Source organism: Rhinoraja longicauda, chromosome 43, assembly GCF_053455715.1.
Source record: "Rhinoraja longicauda isolate Sanriku21f chromosome 43, sRhiLon1.1, whole genome shotgun sequence".
Lineage (NCBI taxonomy): Eukaryota > Metazoa > Chordata > Chondrichthyes > Rajiformes > Arhynchobatidae > Rhinoraja > Rhinoraja longicauda.
This window is the reverse complement of record NC_135995.1, coordinates 1386276-1409147: the sequence shown is the minus strand read 5'-3', so window position 1 is coordinate 1409147 and position 22872 is coordinate 1386276. Positions and strand designations below refer to the sequence as shown.

General features: G+C 46.3%; 1 protein-coding gene and 1 long non-coding RNA gene across 2 annotated transcripts in view; one reads left to right on the top strand and one right to left on the bottom strand.

The window, feature by feature from the left end:
* Nucleotides 1–3781, bottom strand: part of LOC144612132 (uncharacterized) — a 28669-nt gene extending 24888 nt beyond the window's left edge. Inside the window, exon 1 of the mRNA XM_078431693.1 lies at nt 3626–3781. Within this exon, the coding sequence (XP_078287819.1) occupies nt 3626–3781 (156 nt within the window). The remainder of the gene's footprint in view (nt 1–3625) is intronic.
* Nucleotides 3782–8159: 4378 nt separating this feature from the next.
* On the top strand, nt 8160–16831 carry LOC144612171 (uncharacterized). Its single transcript, XR_013549632.1, has 3 exons — nt 8160–8479; nt 8800–8917; nt 11159–16831. It is a non-coding gene; the product is annotated as an uncharacterized LOC144612171 (long non-coding RNA).
* Nucleotides 16832–22872: the final 6041 nt, after the last annotated feature.

Here is a 22872-nt window from a genome sequence, read left to right as displayed (position 1 = left end):
AGGATCCCCCCAGGGCTGCGTCCTTAGCCCCCTACTGTACTCCCTGTGCACACATGACTGTAGGGCCAGGTTCAGCTCAAACTCCATCATCAAGTTTGCTGATGACACTGTGGTGGTGGGCCGGATCTCCAACAACGATGAGAAGGCCTACCGGGAGGAGGTGGCTGATCTGGCACTCTGGTGTCAGGACAATAGCCTCCTCTTGAATGTCACTAAAACAAAGGAGCTGATTGTGGACTTCAGAAGGGCTAAACATCCAAGGACGTACACGCCACTGGAGATAAATGGGTCTATTGTGGATAGGGTGAGCAGTTTCAAATACTTGGGAGTCCGCATCGCAGAGGATCTGACGTGGGCAACGCACATTGCCGCACTGGTGGGTAAGGCTAAGCAGCGCCTTTACCACCTTAGACAACTGAGGAAATTCAGAGTGTCGCTGAGGATCCTTCATTGCTTCTACTCTGGGGCTGTAGAGAGCATCCTGTCCGGCAACATTACAGTCTGGTTTGGGAACAGCTCTGCCCAGGACAGGATGGCCCTGCAGAGAGTAGTGCGTTCGGCAGAACGCACCATGGGAACTACACTCGTCCCCCTGCAGGACCTATACATCAGGAGGTGCAGATCCAGAGCAAGCAAGATCATGAGGGACCCCTGCCACCCCAGTAACGGACTGTTCCAGATGCTACGGTCAGGCAAACGCCTCCGCTGTCACGCTGTGAAAACGGAGAGGATGAGACGGAGCTTCTTCCCACAGGCCATCAGGACTGTCAACTTTGATAACCCCAGAGACTAAATTTTTGTCGACACTTTTGGTGCTATGTTTAGTAACTTATTAACTTTATTTATTGTAACTGTAATTATTTTTGTGCACAACCCGCAGGCATTGCCACTTTCATTTCACTGCACATCGAGTATGTGTATGTGACAAATAAATTTGACTTGACTTGACTTGACCTGCAAATGCACCTGCAAATGCACCTGCAAATGCACCTGCAAATGCACCTGCAAATGCACCTGCAAATGCACCTGCAGGCTCCAGCCAGCACCAGTCGGAGGCACTGGTGTTATTACCACCAGCGCTGAGGTGCTACAGCCCGACAATGCCGCCAGCCGTGCACATTCCCGGGAAACACCGGGGCGGCTGCCAATAGTCCCCGTGGCGACCGGCCAGATTCACCGCCTCTTTCACCTGGGATCGGCGTTCCGGGGGCGGCTTCCTCGTGGATACAGGGGCGGAGCTGAGCGTCCTGCCCCCTTCGCTGTTGGACATTCGTTCTGGGAAGCGAGGGCCCATCCTCACCGCTGCAAACGGGAGCCACATTCGGACTTATGGCGTCCGCACGGTCCACATCGTTTTCGGCGCCAGTCATTTCATGTGGCAGTTTACCACCGCCGACGTCTCCCAGCCGTTGCTCGGGGCTGACTTTCTGCGGGCTCATTCTCTCCTGGTGGACGTCAGGCAGCAGCGCTTGGTCCACGCCGCCACGATGGAGCCCATTGCGTTGCGGCTGAATGAGCCCGTTGTACGCCCACTGTCGTCCGTGGACTCCCATTTCGCTCGGGTTCTGGCGGAATTCCAGGATATTATGGCCCCCGCAATTCTGGTCGTCGACCCCCAAGCACGGGGTGGTCCATTATATAGTAACTACCGGCCCACCACTCCATGCACGAGCACGCCGACTGCCGCCTGAGAAGCTATGCCTGGCACGGCAGGAGTTCCGCACGATGGAGTCCTTGGGGATCGTTCGCCCTTCCAACAGCCCATGGGCATCCCCACTCCACATGGTCCCCAAGGCAAACGAGGGCTGGAGACCTTGCGGGGATTATCGGCGGCTGAACGTTGCTACCGCCGAGGACCGATACCTCGTGCCCCACATCCAGGACTTCAACGCCCATTTGGCCGGGGCCACGATATTCTCGAAGGAGGGTCTGGTGCGAGGCTACAACCAGATCCCGGTCCACCCGGAGGATGTGCCCAAGACGGCAATCATCACGCCGTTCGGACTGTACGAGTTCATACGGATGCCGTTCGGCCTCCAGAACGCCGTGCAGGCATTCCAACGGTTAATGGACGGCGTGTGTCGCGGGCTGGATTTCCTGTTCGTCTACCTCGACGACATCTTGGTAGCCAGCCGCTCGCGGCAGGAGCACTGTGCCCACCTCCGGCAACTCTTTCAGCAGCTCAGCGAGCACGGGTTGGCTATCATCCTTGCCAAGTGCCGCTTCGACGTGGCCACAATTGACTTTCTCGGCCACCGTGTGTCCTCGCAAGGCGCGGTTCCCCTGCCGGAGGTCGCCCACCTTTGCGGGTCCCACCACCTGTCCCTCCAACTGTGCCTCTGCCGGCCCCTCTGTCGACCGATTTCCGTACGCGGTCCGGTCGGGTTGTGCGACCACCAGTGCGGTTCGTGCCTCCGGTTCTGGGGGGGGGGGGTCCTGTGGCAGCTCCCAAGGGTCGGGCCATACCATACCACTACCGACCCCTCGGCACGGGAATGGACCAGTCCAGGGGGGCGGTCCTGTATTAGGTATATAAGGACAAAGTTTTGGGCGCGAAGCCTTTCCAGCACTCGCCCAGCCTGATAACTGAGAAATAAACCGAACGCCCCAAAGTACCCGGCTCCTCGCCTTTATTTCGGGCCTCTCTCGATGCGCCACAATATAATATTTTGTACAAACCAACGGCAAGAATGGCTTCGTAATTCCGCTTCACATTCTTAGAATAGAGCTTCTCCCAGTCACTTATTTCTTCAAACTCTTTCTTGGTAAAATAGTCAGCAATTTCCAGAACCAGGGGTCACAGCTTAAAGATAAGGGGGAAGTCTTTTAGGACTGAGATGAGAAAACATTTCTTCACACAGAGAGTGGTGAGTCTGTGGAATTCTCTGCCACAGAAGGTAGTTAAGGCCAGTTCATTGGCTATATTTAAGAGGGAGTTAGATGTGGCCTTTTTTGCTAAAGGGATCAGGGGGTATGGAGAGAAGGCAGGTACAGGCTACTGAGCTGGATGATCAGCCATGATCATATTGAATGGCGATGCAGGCTCGAAGGGCCGAATGGCCTACTCCTGCACCTATTTTCTATGTTTCTATGTTTCTAATTACTTTGAAATGGTCAGGATCCTGGAAAAACAAACATTGTACCTGATACACTTTGGAGCATAATCTTAATTATCAGATATTAATTTCAAAACAGATTAAAAAATATCATTTTTTAATTTAATACAGGACATTTCCAGGATAATGAATCACAACAAAATTAAAGGGTAACTTCTTCAGGATAGAAATGAGATATTTCTTCTCTCAGAATATAATGAATTTTTTTCCAGGGTTGAAAGAAATCAGCTGTTAATTGCATTCCAGCAAGATCAACACATTATTGATTCCAAGAAGTAATAAACCATATCACAGTAAGAGAGGAAACTGCATTTAGAGTGCAGGTCAGGCGTGATCTGCCTGAAACAGAGTGAATGTTTCAGGTTAATATTCTTTCCTCACAGCTGAGGAAAGTTGCCAGATGGAGACAGACAACTAGAAGGATGAGGGAGATGGTTTAAATGGCCTCCCAGATCAATATTAATGTCAGTGATCCCCTCCAGAGCACAGGGAACTCATCCACTCCTCACCGACACCAATTCCTGGGGTTGCGATGGTCTGAGAAGGAGCAACAACATCTTCCCCATTTCCAGGCCTCCTAGAGGACATTTGTCTGGCATCTTCTGCCCGCTCTCCATGTCAAAGCTCCCTGGAGATTCACCTCTTAAGCCCTGCATCCCAGACATGGTCTCGTCTCCTTCAGCAGCACCTGTCTCTCCTCCCGAGCTCAGATACCTACTTCTCCTCATCTCACCTGCGCTCACTTCTACACCTCGACTAAGCCCCTCGCCTGGACTAAACCCCTTGCATCAACTAAACCTCACTACTAAACCTCGCCTCGCCTAAACTTCACCTCACACCTAAACCTCAACACACTAAACTGTGCCGCGACTAAATTTCACCTCAACTAAAGCTCACACCTCGACTAAATCCTCACCTCGACTACACTTTATCTCACCTCAACTAAACTCAATCACCTCGACCAAACTTCACCTCAGCTAAACCTCACCTCAGCTAAATTTCACACCTCACTATACCTTGGTTCAATTAAACACCTCTCAACTAAACCTCACGTCGACTAAACTTCACCTCGACTAAACATCACACCTCACTACTAAACAACTACTCACACCTAAACCTCACTTTGACTAAACCCCACCTCAGCCAAACCCCACCTTAGCCAAACCCCCACCTCAGCCAAACCTCACCTCAGCTAAACCTCACCTCAGCCGAACCTCACCTCAGCTAAACCTCACCTCAACTATGTCCTTGCCTCAACTAAACTTTATCTCAACTAAACACACCTACCTACTATATTTCACCTCGCACCTAAACCACTAAACCCCTTACCTCCACTAAACCTCACACCTCATGACTAATCTCCTCATTCCTAAACCACACCTCAACCTAAACCCCACCTCGACTAAACCCCTCACCTCGTCTAAACCCCACACCTCGACTAAACTTCACCTCACGCCCAATCCTAGCCTCGACTAAACTTTACCTCAACTAAACCTCCCACCTCACGACTAAACTCCACCTCACACCTAAACCTCACCCCTTCTAAACCTCACCTCAACTAAAACTCAATTAGGTCCCGCTATATTTACTATGAGCATGGCGATAAAACAGGGAGGATCCTTGCACACCAACTTCGTCAAAAAGCAGCAAGTCAGGCAATCCCTGAGATCCGGGATGAAGCTGGTATGATCTGTATGGATCATTCTGTCATCAACACACGCTTTATGAGGTTTTACCGTAACTTATATTCATCTGAATCGCTGAAGGATGACCAATTAATTAAATCATTTTTTGAAAGTGTTGAGATCCCTCACATAGACCCTGTGGCAGCAGCCGAGCTAGAGTCTCCATTTTCAACAGAAGAAATTGAGACGGCCATTAGGAGTATGCAGTGTGGAAAATCCCCTGGACCAGACGGATATCCAACAGAATTCTTTAAGAAATTTTCTAATCAATTGGCTCCCATTTTAAAATCTGTGTATAATGATTCCTTGTCAGTTGGTTCACTGCCTGAAACATTGCGACAAGCTACCTTTTCACTTATTCTGAAAAAGGGCAAAAATCAACGGGAATGTGGCTCCTATCGTCCTATCTCTTTGCTCAATGTGGACAGCAAAATTTTTGCAAAACTGATCGCTCGCCGTCTTGAAAAGGTTCTTCCAACAATAATCTCACCAGACCAGACGGGCTTCATAAAAAGTCGGCAATCCTCCTTCAACATTAGGCGCCTGTATAACATAATTTATAGCCCTTCCCCACCCGACAGACCGGAAGTGGTTATATCTCTAGATGCTGAAAAGGCTTTTGATCGTGTGGAGTGGGACTATCTATTTCATACTCTTGAGAGATTTGGATTTGGACCAATTTTTTTATCATGGATCAAAATTTTATATAGCTCGCCAATGGCGGCAGTACGTACTAATAATAATATATCACCTTATTTCTCACTGACACGAGGGACAAGACAGGGTTGTCCACTGTCCCCCCTCCTTTTTGCGATTACAATTGAGCCGTTGGCTATAGCCTTACGTAGCAATAAAGATATTAAAGGTATTACAAGGGCAGGGTTGGAACATAAAGTTTCGCTATATGCAGACGATATGTTACTTTATTTGTCTGATCCTTCCTTATCTTTTCCTGCAGTTCTTAATCTCTTAAGTAAATTTGGCAAAATCTCTGGCTACAAAATTAACACACAAAAAAGTGAGTTGATGCCCTTAAATCTGGCAGCAAGAGAATCCCTGTTTATACGTACGGTCCCGTTTAAAGTGTGCATGGACAAAATAAAATATCTCGGTATCTGGGTCACACATAAATTTAAAGACCTTTGTTTCAGCAAACTTTCCCCCTCTCATGTCCTCTATTAAAGAGGATATTGACTGTTGGGATCTGTTACTTCTATCTTTGGCAGGTAGGATTAACACTATAAAAATGAACATATTGCCCAAGCTTCTTTATATGTTTCAGTGTATACCAGTTTTTTTAACTAAAACGTTCTTCATTTCTCTGGATAGAAAGCTCTCTTCCTTTATTTGGAATAAAAAGATTCCACGTATACGCAAAGCTATACTACAGAGACCTCATCGGCAGGGAGGGCTTGGACTGCCAAACTTTCAATTCTACTATTGGGCAGCAAATATTAAAAGTTTTTCTTATTGGATGGAAAGAAATGTATTAACCACTGTACCTGACTGGCTAATTCTAGAGAGAGACTCTTGTAAGAACACTTCATTAGCCGCCTTATTATGTTCAGGTCTGCCATATCCAGAGCCTATTACCAAATACACTTCTAATCCAGTTGTTATTAATTCTTTAAAAATATGGAAGCAATTCAGACAATCCTTTGATATCTGTAAATTCTCAATACTCGCTCCTATTGTAACGAACCATGCATTTCTGCCACCTTCGACAGATGCTTCATTCAGTGCTTGGCTCAATCATGGGGTCTGTTCATTTAAAGACATGTTTATAAATGGTTTGTTTGCATCTTTTGCGCAGATTGTTCAGAAATTCAATATCTCTAGGTCACACTTCTTTAGGTATATGCAAATTCGCAGTTTCATATCTTCTAATATCACTCAATTCCCTTCACAGCCCTCAGACAAACTCCTAGACTCAATTAATAACATTACATCAATCAGAAAGCGAAAGATAGGTGACATCTGTTCTTTACTAATAAAAGAAAACATGGCAAGTCTTAACTCCCTAAAAGAGCAGTGGGAAAGGGATCTGGGCATGACAATTTCAGACTTTATCTGGTCAAAGATGATTGGGGGTATATACACATCTTCGATATGCATGAAGCATACTGTTACGCAGTTTAAGATTTTCCACCGATTGCACTGGACCAAAGCTAAGCTAGCCCAATTTACACCCAATATAGACTCGACGTGTGACCGTTGCAGGCAGAACCAAGCCACTTTAATTCACATGTTTTGGGATTGTCCTAAGTTATCTAATTTTTGGCAATTAATATTTGATATGCTCTCCCAAACTACCAATGAATCTTTGGAACCATCAGCCCCCCTTGCTTTATTCGGTGTGGTAACACAAAATCTTGCATTAAATAATAATAAACGAAATCTTTTGTCTTTTGCCACGATGGTGGCCAGACGACAAATCCTGATCAGATGGAAAGATTGTAACCCTCCAACATTTGCAGTGGATTAGGGATATGTTGTATTTTATTAAATTGGAGAAGATTAGGTATACTGTTAGGGAATCAGCTGACAAGTTTACATTGATATGGCAACCTTTTCTTAGTTGTATTGATGCTTTAGGCTGTGATAATTTTATGGTTGGGTAGCGTCTTTGATATATGTGTATGTAATTAAGAGTGGAATTGAAATATTAGAATGGTCCCTGATATGTCTTAACATTCCGATTTTTTTGCTTCCCTCCTCTCTGGGGTTTTTTTTGTTGTTGTTTGTTTTTGTTTTTCTTTGTGTTTTATGTTTAGTATATTGAATGGTATTGTCGGTGGGGGGTGGTGGGTGGGGGGATACTTATCAGCATTAATGTGTTCATGCATTGAATTATCAAAGTTGTATTAATAAAAATCAGAAATAAACTTTGTTAAAAAAAAAACTCAATTAACTAAATTTCACTAATCCCCTTCCCTGGACTAAACCCCTTCCCTAGACTAAACCCCAACACCTCACTAAACTGCACCTCACTAAACTGCACCTCACTAAACTACACCTCACTAAACTACACCTCAACTACACTTTACCTCAACTAAACCTCACCTCAACCTAAACCTCACCTTGACTAAACCCCACACCTCAACTACACCCTCACCTCTGCTAAACTTTACCTCACACCTCACTGAACCGCCTTGGCTAAACCCCACCTCACCTCAACTAAACCTCCCGACTAAACTTTACCTCAACTAAATCTCACCTCATCTATACCTCGCTTCAACCAGAGGGGTGGTGGGGGAGGGGAGAGAGAGAGAGTGGCGCAGGCGCACTGCCGCGGAGGGCTGACGTGTGGAGGGCTGACGTGCGTTGACGTTGACGCCAAGCCCCGCCCCGCCCCCCTGCGGCGCGAAAGCGAAGATGGCGGGAGACTCGCGACGGGGCTCGAGCTGTCCACTTCAGGGCGACCGGTGCTCGAGCGGCAGCTGCTGCAGTGAAGCAGCTCCCGCAATGGAATGGCTCCCTGCAGTGGAATAGCTCCTTGCAACGGAGCTGGTGTTGCAATGGAGCTGCTCCCGATGATGCGCATCAGCTCCCTGCTGTGGAGCATCTCCTGCAGTGCAGCAGCCCCCTGTAGTGGAGCAGCCTCCTGCAGCTGCAGGGAAGTTCAAGCCTCCACCATCACCACAGGCAGCGTGTCCCATTATTGCAACCACTCTCTGGGTGAGTTTAATCTCATACACGTCCGTTTTATTGTTCTGTTAGTCTAGTCTGGTCTGCAGTTCCCTGTACTATCATCTTATTCTAATTGCTGACTCCAAATACTACGTTTTCTCGTCTGTTCTTGCCCCATCAGAGATTTCCCCTTTAATCCACCAATCCACCCCAACCCCTCTCTGCAACTGAAAAACAACTTGCCTTTTTTGCTCATTCCTACTCTGGTGAAGGGTCTCTGATCCCAAACTGAACTGGTTATTTTTACACAATTGTTGTCTAACCTGCTGAATGTTTTTTGTTTTAATTTTCTTCTATTTTTATTTCAGATTTTCAGCATCTGCGGTTCTTTGCTTTACGCGTTCATTTTGATGTTGTGACCTGCCAACAACGAATCAAAGGATATCAGACAGGTGGTGTTGTAATCTATTGGGATTCAAGTCAATAGTAAGTGTTTCAATGTCGGGATGGGACTCTATTTTATTTTGGAGATACAGCGGCGCGGAAACAGGCCCTTCGGCCCATCGAGTCTGCGCTGACTAGCGATCCCCACACACTATCATACACACACTCGGGACAATTTACACCTATAACAAACCAATTAACCTAAAAAACCTGTTCATCTTTGGAGTGGGGAAGGAAACAGAAGATCTTGGAGGAAACCCACGCAGGTCATAAGTGATAGGAGCAGAATTAGGCCATTCGGCCCATCAAATCTACTCCGCCATTCAATCCTGGCTGATCTCTCTCTCCTACCCCCATTCTCCTGGCGTCTCCCCATAACCCCTGACACCCGTACTAATCAAGAATCTGTTTCTGCTTTATATATATCCATTGACTTGGCCTCCACAGTCTTCTGTGGCAAAGAAATCCACAGATCCACCACCCTCTGACTAAATAAATTCCTTCTCATCTCCTTCCTAAAGAAACGTCCTTTAATTTTGAGGCTGTGACCTCCAGTCCTCGACTCTAGTGGAAACTTCGTCCCCCACATCCACCCTATCTTAGCCTTTGGCCAAGGTCAAGGGGAGAATGTACAAACTCCATACGGACAGCACCCATACACAGGATTGAACCCAGGTCTCTGGCGCTAGTAATGCCCTATTTTATCTGCTCTGAACAGTAAGTTAGCAGAAAGCTAACTAGGAAAAGTAATTCTCCTGAAATTAATCCAACAGCAGAATTTTTTTTGTAGTTAATTGATATTTCGTAACATGCAATGCAATATGTCACTGATTCGTCTGGAACGAGTCTCCTTAATGTTTATTCACAAAATGCTGGAGTAACTCAGTAGGTCAGACAGCATCTCAGGAGAGAAGGAATGGGTGACGTTTCGGGTCGAGACCCGTCTTCAGACTGATGTCAGGGGGGGTGGGACAAAGGAAGGATATAGGTGGAGACAGGAAGTTAGAGGGAGAACTGGGAAGAGAGGGACAGATGAACTATCTAAAGTTGGAGAAGTCAATGTTCATACTGCTGGGCTGCAAGCTGCCCAAGCGAAATATGAGGTGTCGTTCCTCCAATTTCCAGTGGGCCTCACTATGGCACTGGAGGAGCCCATGACAGAAAGGTCTTAATGTTTGAACCTATTTCTAATACATTAGTCAGTGGGATGTATAAGAGGTAGCTGAAGTGAACAGTAAAATAATCAAATGTTTAAATATTGCTGGTATCACTCAGTGTTTTAATATTGTTATGCTGCCTGGATTAGTGGGGATCAGCAACAAGGAGAGGTTGGAAACCCTTGGATTGTTTTCCCTGGAGCGTCAGAGGCTGTGGGGAGCCCTGATAGAAGTAAATCAAATTATGAGAGGCATCAATAGAGTGAAGGTTGATGAAAGTTCAAAGACCGGTATAACTTTAAGGTCAAAAAGAGATAAGTTTAAAGGAGATGTGCTGGGAAAGATGTTTATTACACAGCGTAGTGGGTGCCTGGAACACACTGCCAGAAGTGGTGATAGAAGCAGATACAATAGTGATGTTTGAGAGGCTTTTGGAAAGGCACATGGATATGCTGGGATTGGAGGGATATGGATCATGTTCAACTTGGCATCATGTTCGGCACAGACATTGTGGGCCAAAGGGCCTGTTCCTGCACTGTGTTTCTGTTGTTGCTACAATGGAATATTGTTGTAAAGATTGATAATATTAAGAGAAAGATAAAGCAAGTACAATATGTATTTGTGCCAGGGGCCTACCTGATCGCCCAGTTGCCAAACACTTTACTGCCCCTTCCCATTTCCACACTGACCTTTCTGTCCTGGCCTCCTCCATTGTCAGAGTGAGGCCAAACGCAAATTGGAGGAACAACACTTCATATTTTGCCTGGGCAGCTTGCAACCCAGCGGTCTGTAGATGCTGGTTTAAACCGAAGATAGACACACAATGCTGGAGTAACTCAGCGGGGCAGGCAACATCTCTGGAGAGAAGGAATGGGTGACGCTTCGGGTCGAGACCCTTCATCAGTCTGAAGAAGGGTCTCAAACCGATCAGTCTGAAGTAGGTTCTCGACCTGAAACGACACCCATTCTTTCTCTCCAGAGATGCTGTCTGACCCACTGAGTTACTCCAGCTTTTTGTGCCTAACTTCGGTTTAAACCAGCATCTGCAGGTCCTTCCTTCATACAACATGTGTTAATTGGGTGTATGGTGAGGTTGTGCTGAAACTGTGATGTTTGAAACTTGCAGACTGTGGAAGTCAGAGTACCAGTTGTGACTGAGATGTGGTGTTGTGTTGGAAGCACACAGCTGGCCTGGGACATAACACATGCATTAGATGCATCAAGAAGTTGCTTTGGAGACGGTGAAGGACGTTCCCCCCGGTTACGGCAGGATTCCTTCCTGGGAACCGTTCCCAACATGCGGCCGTGAACAGAGCTCCCACACGGCAGAAGATACCTGCAGGCCCGCAGCAGCCGGTAAATCTATCCCATCGTCTCCCACACACTCGCTCATGTATATGTCAAGTCAAGTCAAGTCAATTTTATTTGTATAGCACATTTAAACACAACCCACGTTGACCAAAGTGCTGTACATCAGTTCAGGTACTAATAAACGAACAACTAAATGGCACATAAACATAACAGCACAATACATAAACAGTTCACAGCGCCCCCTCAGAGGGCCTCAAACGCTTGGGAGTAGAAATAGGTTTTGAGCCTGGACTTAAAGGAGTCGATGGAGGGGGCAGTTCTGATGGGGAGAGGGATGCTGTTCCACAGTCTTGGAGCTGCAACCGCAAAAGCGCGGTCACCCCTGAGCTTAAGCCTAGACCGCGGGATAGTGAGTAGCCCCATATCGGCCGACCTGAGGGACCTGGAGATAGAGTGGTGGGATAGAAGATTTTTGATATAAGGGGGGGGGCAAGCCCGTTCAGGGCTTTATATGTGATTAGGAGGAGCTTGAAATTGATTCTGTACCGTACTGGGAGCCAGTGGAGAGAGGCCAGGATCGGGGTGATGTGGTCCCTTTTACGGGTACGCGTCAGGAGTCTCGCTGCGGCGTTTTGGACCAATTGTAGGCGGGACAGGGATGATTGACTGATCCCAGTGTATAGGGAGATGCAGTAGTCTAAGCGGGAGGAAATGAATGCATTAATGATTTTTTCAGTGTCGTCAGATTTGAGGAATGGTTTGATTTTCACTATGGTACGAAGCTGGAAGAAGCTGGCCTTTACCACAGCGTTTACTTGCCTGTCAAATTTTAATGCCGAGTCAAATATCAGGCCCAGGTTTTTGACGTGCGGTTTGACCAGGGGGGGATAGGCTTCCAAGGCTGCCTGTTATCGTTTTGATGGAGTCGGGGGGGCCGAATAGGATGACCTCAGACTTGCTCTCGTTTAGTTGAAGGAAGTTCTGTGCCATCCACATTTTATGTCCTCAAGGCAGTGCATGGGGCTGATTAAATTTGACCGGTTGTTGGGTTTAAGGGGGAGATAAAGTTGTGTGTCATCCGCATAGCAGTGGAAAGAAATGCCGTGCCTTTGAATGATTTGGCCGAGGGGGAGCATGTATAGAGAGAAGAGAATGGGGCCTAGGATGGAGCCTTGTGGAACCCCGCAGGAGAGGCTAGCTGGGGAAGAGGAATAATTGCCTATGTTTATGGAGAAACTCCTATTTTTGAGATAGGAAATGAACCAACTCAGGGCAGTGCCATCAACGCCAACCCCGTACCGGAGACGGTCAATAAGGATGGTGTGATCCACTGTATCAAACGCTGCGCTGAGGTCGAGAAGGAGCAAGATAGCACAGTCGCCGGTGTCGATGGCGAGAAGCAGGTCGTTGTGTACCTTCAACAAGGCAGACTCTGTGCTGTGGTGGGCCCTGAAACCTGACTGGAAACCTTCCAGGATTGTATTTTGGTGTAGGTAAGGCATTAATTGATTTAGAATTGCCTTTTCAAGGACTTTTGACAGGAATGGCAGTTTGGAAATGGGCCTGTAGTTGCTAGGTAAGGTGGGGTCTAAGTTAGGTTTTTTCAGGAGGGGCTGGACCACCGCGTGCTTGAAACAGGTTGGAACGGTGCCAGTGGCCAGAGAACTGTTGATGATAGAGAGGATACTGGGACCGGCTATTGCAATGACATCCTTCAGAAGGGTAGTGGGGACAGCGTCAAGGGGGCAGGTTGCAGGTTTCATGGTGGAGACAAGCTTTGCAAGGGAGGATAGAGTGATGGGTTGGAAATAGTCCAATTTAGATGAGCAAAGACCAGTGAGACAGCTAGGTCACGGGTGGGAGGGGAAATATTCATTCTAATGTTCTTGACTTTGCTGGTGAAAAATTTAGAGAATTCTTCGCACTTAGCAGGGGACCCAAACTAAGCTGGTACTGGGGGCGGGACATATGACAGAGGTAATAGTGCTAAATAGGATCTTGGAATTTTGAGAGTTTTTGGAGATAAGGTCAGAAAAGTATTGTGCTCTCTCAGACTTTACTGTTTCCTGGTATTTGAGAAGATTGTTTCTCAGAATTTCGAAGGAAATTTGAAGCTTATCAGATTTCCACCTCCGTTCTGATTTTCTGCACTCCCTTCTTAGGGCACTGGTGGTGTCATTGAGCCAAGGCTGACCTTTGGGCTTAGGCTTTTTCATTTTAAGAGGAGCAACAGAATCCAGGATGGAAGAGCAAGTGGTGTTAAATAAAGAGATGAGATCCTCAGTGCTGAGATGGGGGGGAGAAGCCTCAATAGTGCAGATGTTGGGGGCAGCTATGAGAGCCTCGGAGAACTTACTGGCAGTCAGTGCATTTATGTAGCGGAGTAACGAACAGGGAGATGAGATAAAGGCAGAGATGCATCAAAAGTAATAGCGCTGTGATCTGATAGACAAGCCTCAGTAGTTTCAATATTGTAGATTGGGAACCCGGACGATAACACTCGGTCGAGTATGGACTGCACTTTAGTGCGTTCCTAAGCTGGGGACGACCTACATCTCAAATAAGTCAACTCGGGGCTGGGCAACGAATAAAGACGAAGACAGAACAAATAAATAATGACAGGAAATGCTCGAAATACTCAGCCGGTCGGGCAGCATCTTGTGGAGAAAGAAACAGTTCATGTTTCAAGGCCGTATAGAAACGGGCCCTTTGGCCCAACTTTGACCATGCTGACCCAGATGCCTCCTCTATTTGCCCACGTTTGGCCCATAGCCCTCTGACCTTTCTTATCCATGTTCAAATGTCTTCTGAAAAATGCTTTTTCAGATCAATGACCGTTGATCAGAACTGGATGCAGTCAGATGATGTGTCCAGTTCTGATACAAACTGGAAAGGCTGGTTATCTGAAATTGTCCATATTAATGATGACCTCAAGGACTGCACCACACTCAGACGTGATGCTGTTCCAAAAGATTTTGTCTGCTTCATTGGAACAATTTGAACGGTTTCACAGTGGGGCAGCGGTAGAGTTGCTGCCTCGCAACGCCAGAGACTCGGGTTCTATCTTGACTATGGGTTTGTCTGTGACCTCTGTGGGGTTTTTTCCGGGATCTTTCGTTTTCTCCCGCTACTTCAAAGACGTACATGTTTGTTGGTTAATTGGCTGGGTATCAATGTAAACTGTCCCTAGTGTGTGTAGGATAGTTAATGGGCAGGGATTGCAGGTCGGTGCGGATTCGATGGGCTCTCTAAACTAAACTGAACAATGTGGACAACATGCAACAGCCTAGAAAATCGGCCATCCAGCAGCAAACTCCCAAGTGCACCAGATTTATGAGTATTACTGGACTCTGACAACCAGAGTGGATCCTTTGGCGTTTCTGGAGGATCCCTGAGTATCTGAAGTTCTTCCCAGGTCAGAACATTTGTGCGACTTCCCTCCGGTGTGGGTTCGCTGGTGTTGGTGGAGGTGCCCTGCCCATGTGAAATTCTTCCCACATTCATGCCGTCTTTCATTTGTCCATGCTCGAATACCACCTGATTTTCCAAATCCACTCCTTCCGTCAGATGGTGTGAAAGGACGCTGCTCAAGTTTACATTGTGGATCTGTGTTCACTCTGGAGGAAGAAGGTTGTCCAGCTGACGTTAGTCTAGAGGGTTCAGGGTGCCTTCGTAAGTGCCTTGTAAGGAACTCTGCCGTGGTAAATGCAACAGTGCAGTGAGGGCAGGAATGACAGTCTCTTTGGGTCACTCCTGACTTGCCGCAACAATAAAAGGGTTGATTTATCAATCACCAAGTTGATGAACCCAGTACGATAACCAGACTGCATCACAACAGCCCCGATCCCAGTGATCCCGCACAGTCAGAATATCCCAGTGGGGGCACTTTATCCCAGTCGGTAGATGCAGTCTAGAGAGGGTCGGACATGCGGCAACGATACCCGTCCCTGGTCCCCAATTCACACAGGGAGTGGGAAACCATGGACCCATCCCTTATACCCCAGACTTCTCCACACAAAGTATCATCATAAAGAGGGAAATACAGCAAGTGCCAATATTAATACTGTTGGAAAACAAATAGTTACTCGAAGTAATTCAAAGGGAAAAAACTGAAATAATATAAAATGAAATAATATAAAGGAAATAATAACACTGAAAATTGGTGACCTTTTTCTGTGATTCTGTTCAACTGAAAGCTGCTGAGTTTTTAAAGACATGCCCCGCACACGGAGCACATTTCAAGGCAGGTGTGAGCTTTCTGCTGACGGAGATAAGGAATGCTCTTCCCACAGTGAGAACATGTGTACGGCCTCTCTCCGGTGTTGTCTGTGAAACTCTTCCTACAGCGTCTATCCCGTGTAGGTCCTCTGGTGTTGATGGAGGGAGCTGGACTCTGAAACCTTTCTTCCAGACTGCATTTAATAATAATAATAATAATGCATTACATTTATATAGCGCTTTTCAAACACTCAAAGACGCTTTACAGGGATTACTAGAACATAGAGAAGAAATTAAATAGATAAATAAGTAAACGAACAGAGAAAGGAGACAGAAGGTGAGGTGATGGTCAGTGGTTGAAGGCAGTGCTGAACAGGTGAGATTTCAGTGATGTTTTGAATGTGGTGAGTGAGGAGGAGTCTCTGACGGTTTGGGGTAGTGAGTTCCAGAGGGTGGGAGCAGTGATGGAGAAAGCCCTGTCCCCCCAGGATCTCAGTTTGGTCCGGATGGGGGGGGGGGGACAGGAGGTTGGCAGCAGCTGAGCGGAGGGTGCAGGTGGGAGTGTGCCTGTGGAGGAGGTCAGTCAGGTAGGATGGGGCCAGATTATGGAGGGCTTTGTAGGTCATGAGGAGGATTTTGTACTGGATTCTCTGGGGGATGGTGAGCCAGTGGAGCTTGTAAAGGACGGGGGTGATATGGTCACGGATCGGGGAGTGGGTGAGTAGACGGGCAGCGGAGTTTTGAATGTATTGAAGTTTACTGATGATTTTTGAGGGTGAGCCATAGAGGAGGCTGTTGCAGTAGTCCAGACGGGAGGTGATGAAGGCGTGGATGAGGGTTTCTGCAGCTGTGGAGGAGAGGGATGGACGGAGACGGGCGATGTTTTTGAGGTGGAAGAAGGCTGTCTTTGTGATGTGTTTGATGTGTTTGTCGAAGGAGAGGGTTTGATCAAAGATGATTCCAAGATTCTGGATGTGAGGGGAGGTGGATACTGGGAGACCATCAATATTGAGGATGAAGTTTTGGTTGGATTTGGTGTTCATTTTTGGACCAATGATGATGATTTCAGATTTTTTGCAGTTGAGTTTGAGGAAATTTGATTGAAGCCAAGATTTTATTTCAGTGATGCAGTTAGTCAGTGTAGAGTGTGTGGTGGTGGAGATTGACTTGGTGGAGATGAGGAGCTGGATATCATCGACGAAGCAGTGGAAGTTGAGACCATGACGGCGGATTAATTGACCAAGGGGGAACAGGTAGAGGATGAAGAGGAGGGGGCCAAGGACTGAGCCTTGGGGGACACCTTGGGGGAGGGGAGCGGTGGGGGATTTACAGTTGTTAATGGAGATGAACTGGTGCCTGTCAGAGAGGTAAGATTTGATCCAGGATAGGGCTGTGCCGGTGATGTTAAAGGAGGTTTCAAGTCGGGTGAGGAGAATGGAGTGATTTATGGTGTCAAAGGCGGCGCTGAGGTCAAGTAGGATGAGGATGTTGAGGTTGCCAGCGTCAGAGGAGAGGAAAAGGTCGTTTGTGATTTTGAGGAGCGCAGTTTCAGTACTATGGTTGGAGCGGAATCCGGATTGGAAAGTTTCATACAGGTTATTGGTAGAGAGGTGGTATTTGAGTTGAGAAGCTACAGCACATTCCAAAACTTTTGGACAGAAAGGGTAGGTTGGAGATTGGTCTGAAGTTGTTTGGGGTGTCAGGGTTGAGACCAGGTTTTTTTTGAATGGGGGTGACAGCAGCGATTTTGAGGGATGGCGGGACGATGCCAGTGGACAGGGAGGAGTTTATTGTTGCAGTGATAAGTGGAGAGAGAGCAGGAAGGCAGGCCTTGACAAAGCTGGAGGGGATGGGGTCCAGAGAGCAGGTGGCAGTTTTTATTCCTGTGAAGAGGTCAGAGAGGTCGATGGTGGAGACTGGGGAGAACTGAGGCAGGGGTTGACAGGATAAGGGGGGGCAGGTGGTTTGAGGGGGAGCAGGTGCGTTGGTGGTTAAGGTGCTGTAGATGTTGTCTATTTTGCTTTGGAAGAATGAAAGGAAAGTGGTGCATTTGTCAACTGTGAATGATTGGGAGATGGTGTCCAGGGGGCTGAGGAGTTTGTTTATTGTAGAGAAGAGTGCTTTTGGGTTTCCGGAGCCAGAGTGAATTATTTGAGAGTAGTAGGTGGAGTGGGCGCGGGAGAGGGCATCTTTGTAGTGCTGCAGGTGGTCTTTGTAGGCTTGGGAGTGAATTGTGAGACCTGTTTTGTTGCGGAGTCTTTCAAGTTGGCGGGCATGAGTTTTCATCATGCGGAGTTCGGGGGTAAACCAGGGAGCAGAGTGGGTGAAGGAAACTGTTTTGGTTTTTATAGGTGCAAGCTAGTCGAGGCAGGAGGAGAGAGTGTGGTTGTAGTAGTCAGTGAGGTCAGAGGGGCTGTGGAGGTCAACTGCCTTTCTCCGGTGTGGGTCCGCTGGTGTAGGTGGAGGGTCCCTGCTCGTGTGAAACTCTTCCCGCAGCCTGAATATTTACACGGCCTCTCGTCGTGGATCTGCTGATGTCACTGGAGCTGATCTATCCGTGTGAAACTCTTTGTACAATCTGAACATTTACATTCAATCTGCCTCTCTCCGATGTGGATTTGTCGATGTTACTGGAAGGTCCCTGCCTGTGTGAAACTCTTCCCATAGTGTGAACATTCACAAGGCCTCTCTCTGGTGAGGGTCCACTGGTATTGCTGGAGGTGATCTATCCGTGTAAAATTCTTCCCAATGTGTGCATTTAAACGGCCTCTCGCCAGTGTGCATCCACTGAAGGTCCCTGTTCACTGAAACACTTCCCATGATCGGCTTTTTTATGGCTCCTCCTGTGTGAATCCACTGCTGTCATTGGAGGTCCCTGCTCAGTGAAACGTTGCCCAGTCTGTGCATTTATGTGGCCAGTGTTGATCTGCTGGTGTTTCTGGAGGATCGCTGAGTATGTGAAGCTCTTCCCACAGTCGGAACATTTGTACGGCTTCTGTTGATGAACACAGTGCGATAACCAGACTGCATCACAACAGCCCCGATCCCAGCGATCCCACACAGTCAGAATATACCTGGTAGGGCAGTTTATCGCAGTCGGTAGATGCAGTCTAGTGAGGGTCGGACATAAGGCAATGATACCCATCCCTGGTCCCCAATTCTTGCAGGGAATGGGAAACCAAGGACCCATCCCTTATACTCCAGACTTCTCCACACAAATAAAGAGGGAAATACAGCAAGTCCCAATGTATAAAGTACAAAGGGAAAGAACTGAAATAATATAAAATGAAATAATATAAAGGAAATAATAACACTGAAAATTGGTGGCCTCTTTCTGTGTTACTGTTCAACACAGGTGAACAGTAAAAGCTGCTGTGTCCTTAAAGACATTCCTGCACACGGGGCATGTTTCAAGACAGGTGTGAGCTTTCTGCTGACAGAGATAAGAAAATCTCTTCCCACATTCAGAACATTTGTACGGCCTTTCTCCGGTGTCGGTGGAGGTGCCCTGCGTGTGTGAAATACTTCCCACATTCGTGCTGTCTCTCCTTTATTCGTCCTTGGATATCACCAGATTTCCCAATTCCACTCCTTCCATCAGATGGTGTGAATGGACTCTGCCCATATTTACATTGTGAATCTGGGTTTCCTCTAGAGGAAGAAGGTTGTCCAGCTGGCGTTGGTCTGGAGGGTTCAGGATGCCTTCTTAAGTGCCATATAAGGAACTCACAACATTCATTTTAACATGAACATCCACCACAGTGACTCCTTCACATTCCTCACTGTGTTGGAAGGTGAAAAAAAGTTCACCTTTGTCCTCCCGCGGTCGGACGTCTTACGTTGACGGGTCAATCTTGACTCCCGTAGCCAGTGGTCGGAGCGATCAAGCTCCTGCATCGGGGGAGGAATCTCGGTTCCCCTGCGCCCAGCAATCGACCCTGGGTCGGGGCTAGTAGAAGTATTTCAGAATATAATACTACCATGATGCAGATGCTGTGCAGAAGATGTTGAAAAAAATACTTTTTCCAAAGTTACTCTTCTGAGGAAGCATTCAAAATGTGAGAGATTAACAGTAGCCAATTTGTAAAGAATCCCTTCATGATGTTTGTACTGGGTCACCATTGAATATGTTGGGGTAAGATGGCGCCGTTTAATTCAAAACACTTTCACATCCTTGATAATGTCCGAATGTACACAGCAAAGTGCCTTGCCTAAATTGGACATGAACCACACTCTTATCAAATCACTGCATTTTACAAATAATCAATGTCGGATTCCAATGTATGACGAAATTCCAGACGTGAACGACAATTGTTACGAAAAGTAATTGTGATTCATTTTTAAAGAAAAATGAGTCCATGAGCGAACACAAGTCTGTGCTCTTGAACCAAAGGCTGCATTGTTCCACCATTGCCCTGGCTACCAATGCACCGTGCCATCACTAAAATGCTCCTAATGAAATATGGTTGCTCTCAAGAAATAGATTGGTTACTTTGAACATACAAAGGTAATCCTCATCACGGAGCTCCCGTTCTTCCGTGTAAATTATCCTCTCCTTATTTCTTAAATTATAACCTCTTTTCTGCCTCTTTGGTCGTTTCCTCGTTTGTGGATCCCAAAGTCTTTCTGGTGGAGACAACTATGTACTTTGGACATACAAAGGTACTCATCAAAAAATCAATTCATGATGTTTGTAATGGGTCACCATAAAGATGCCACTGTTTACTTTAAAACTCCAGCCAAATTCAGCTGCGTGGATATTTCTAAACTTCAATAGAAAAATCCTGACCAGGGAGCATAATTGTGATTTGGTAATAATCAGCATGATGGAATGCGAAGAGCATGTTTAATGGTAACTGCTGTGGTGCGTGGAGTCAACTCCAAGTATTTTGAAGGATAAATGTAAGTCTATTATGTGAACTAATGATGCATTTATAACATGGCAGATGAATTAAGACCATGCAAAGAGACAAGAAATTTAATAAAGTATACAATACCGAAAAGCGATTTCATGGTTTGTATCTAAACTGAACTTTTTCAAATGCAAGACAAGGTTGAGTTGGCCCTAATAATATAATTTTACATGTGAGCAAATGTGATGAACAATTTTAGCTCAGGAAATCATGTTGTGGAATATGAGAAGGTAAATCTCAGAAACCATGTTGAAATGACAGGAATGTACATTGAGCTGATGAGTGGTGACGTGAAATCAGAAACTAGAGATTTATCTCAAGTCATTTGCTGATATATTAAGGCCAGATTGCTTAGATTTGGAAATTAGATGAAACATTATTACAGGTAAATGAAAGTAACTATTTAAAGGCAATGATCAATCCAAGATTATACCTTAGAGCAAGGCACCTGCAATGTTTTCAATAACACTGTTGATTAGAAGGTAAATGGCAAAACAATACACAAGATGTCTACAAAATTACATAACAGGAAAAGATAAAAGAGGTTGAAAAGAGAATAAAATCTCATTGTTCTTTCCCACAATGTACCACACCAGTTTGATTAATATTTTCTGTAATGTAAGTTAGTTGCACTGTTCATAGTACTATATTAATAATACACAAAGCAATACTCTCTTACTTTCACGTCCTTTACAATGTCTGAATGTATACAGCAAAGTGCCTTGCCTAACTTGGACATGAACCACACTCTCTTTAATCATTCACCGTCAGTTTCCCAGGAAAAATATTAGATTCCAATGTATGACAAAAGTTCAGAAGTTAACATCAAATGTTAAGGTAAGTAATTGTGATTAATGTTGAAAGAGAAATTAGTCCATGAGCGAACACGTATGCTCTCTTGAACCATTCCTGTCATTTTTCTACCATTGCCCTGCATACCAATCCACCGTGCCATCACTACAATACTCTGAGAAGGAGCAGCATCAACTTCCCCATTCCCAGGCCCCCGAGAGGACATTTATCACAATCACAATTATACCTTATTAGCCAAGTATGTTTTGCAACATACGAGGAATTTCATTTGCCATACAGACATAACAATAAAAAGCAACGGGCCACACAAAATACATTTTAACATGAACATCCACCACAGTGACTCCTCCGCATTCTTCACTGTGATGGAAGGCGAAAAAAAGTTCAATCTCCCTCCGTTCTCCAGGGGTCTCTAACCTTCCGTTGATGGGAAGATCTTGACTCCCGTAGCCGGCGGCAGGCCTTCCTCATCGGGGTGATCGAGCTCCAGCATTGGGGGGGGGGGGGGTCTCAACTCCCCCACGCCGGGCGATCTACCCTGGGTCGGGGCTTGGCGAACTTCGTGCAGCTTGGAGCTCCTGAATTTGTCTCAACCCAAGACTGCGAGCTCCTGATGTTAAAGTCTGCAGACTGCGGTTGGAGCTTCGATCCCAGCCAAGGAATCGTCTCCGATGGTAAGTCCACGCCCCACGGTGGGGCTCAAAGTCAGTCCCAGGCAAGGCCTCCAGCTCCACGATGTTGGGCCGCAGAGCGACCGGAGATACGATCCGGAAAACAATCGGATCTCCAGCAAGGTAAGAGATTGTCCCACTGCATTCCACCAGCAGTTTATGCTTCGAAGTTTTACACGTTCATAAGTTCTAGGAGAAGAATTAGGGCATTCGGCCCATTGCATCTACGCTGAAATTCAATCATGGCTGATCTACTTCTCCCTCTCAACCCCATTCTCCTGCCTTTGTCGTGGTTACCGGTGTTCAAAATGAAGCAGATGACACGGAGAATTCTTCAAGAAGTTGAAAGCCTTTATATGCAAACAACGGCTGGAACAATCAGGATGTCAACCATCTGACTGCCCACTTAGTACATCGGGCAGCCTATTTTTATAGGATTCTTTCAGCCTTATCTTCTCCTTATCTCGCCCTCACACTCCTCTTTACAGTTATTCATCTCTTTGTAGTCACCCTGTTTACCCTACCACCATTAAACCCCACTCATTGATGAATGTCTGTATTTCCTAAAATGTTTCCTTCCACCCTTATCTTCTATACTAGTTCACCCATCAATGTTTCTCCTCCTCCTGAGAAAATGTTACAGACACGTGTCAAGGAATGTCTCGAGTGCCTTAATTAGTTACAGAGAGACACAATGTCTAAAGTGCCTTAATTAGTTACAGAGAGGCACCTTAATGCCTAAGTAGTTACAAACCTTAAACAACAATGTCTAATGTATAAAATAATATCGTATTATCTCCCATATTTCCCCCCTTTGAGACCTACATGGCCTCACAGAAAAAGAAAACCACAAAAATGCACATGTTGTTAACTCAAATCATAAATCCACTCTCAACCATTAGCCCCCCAACTTA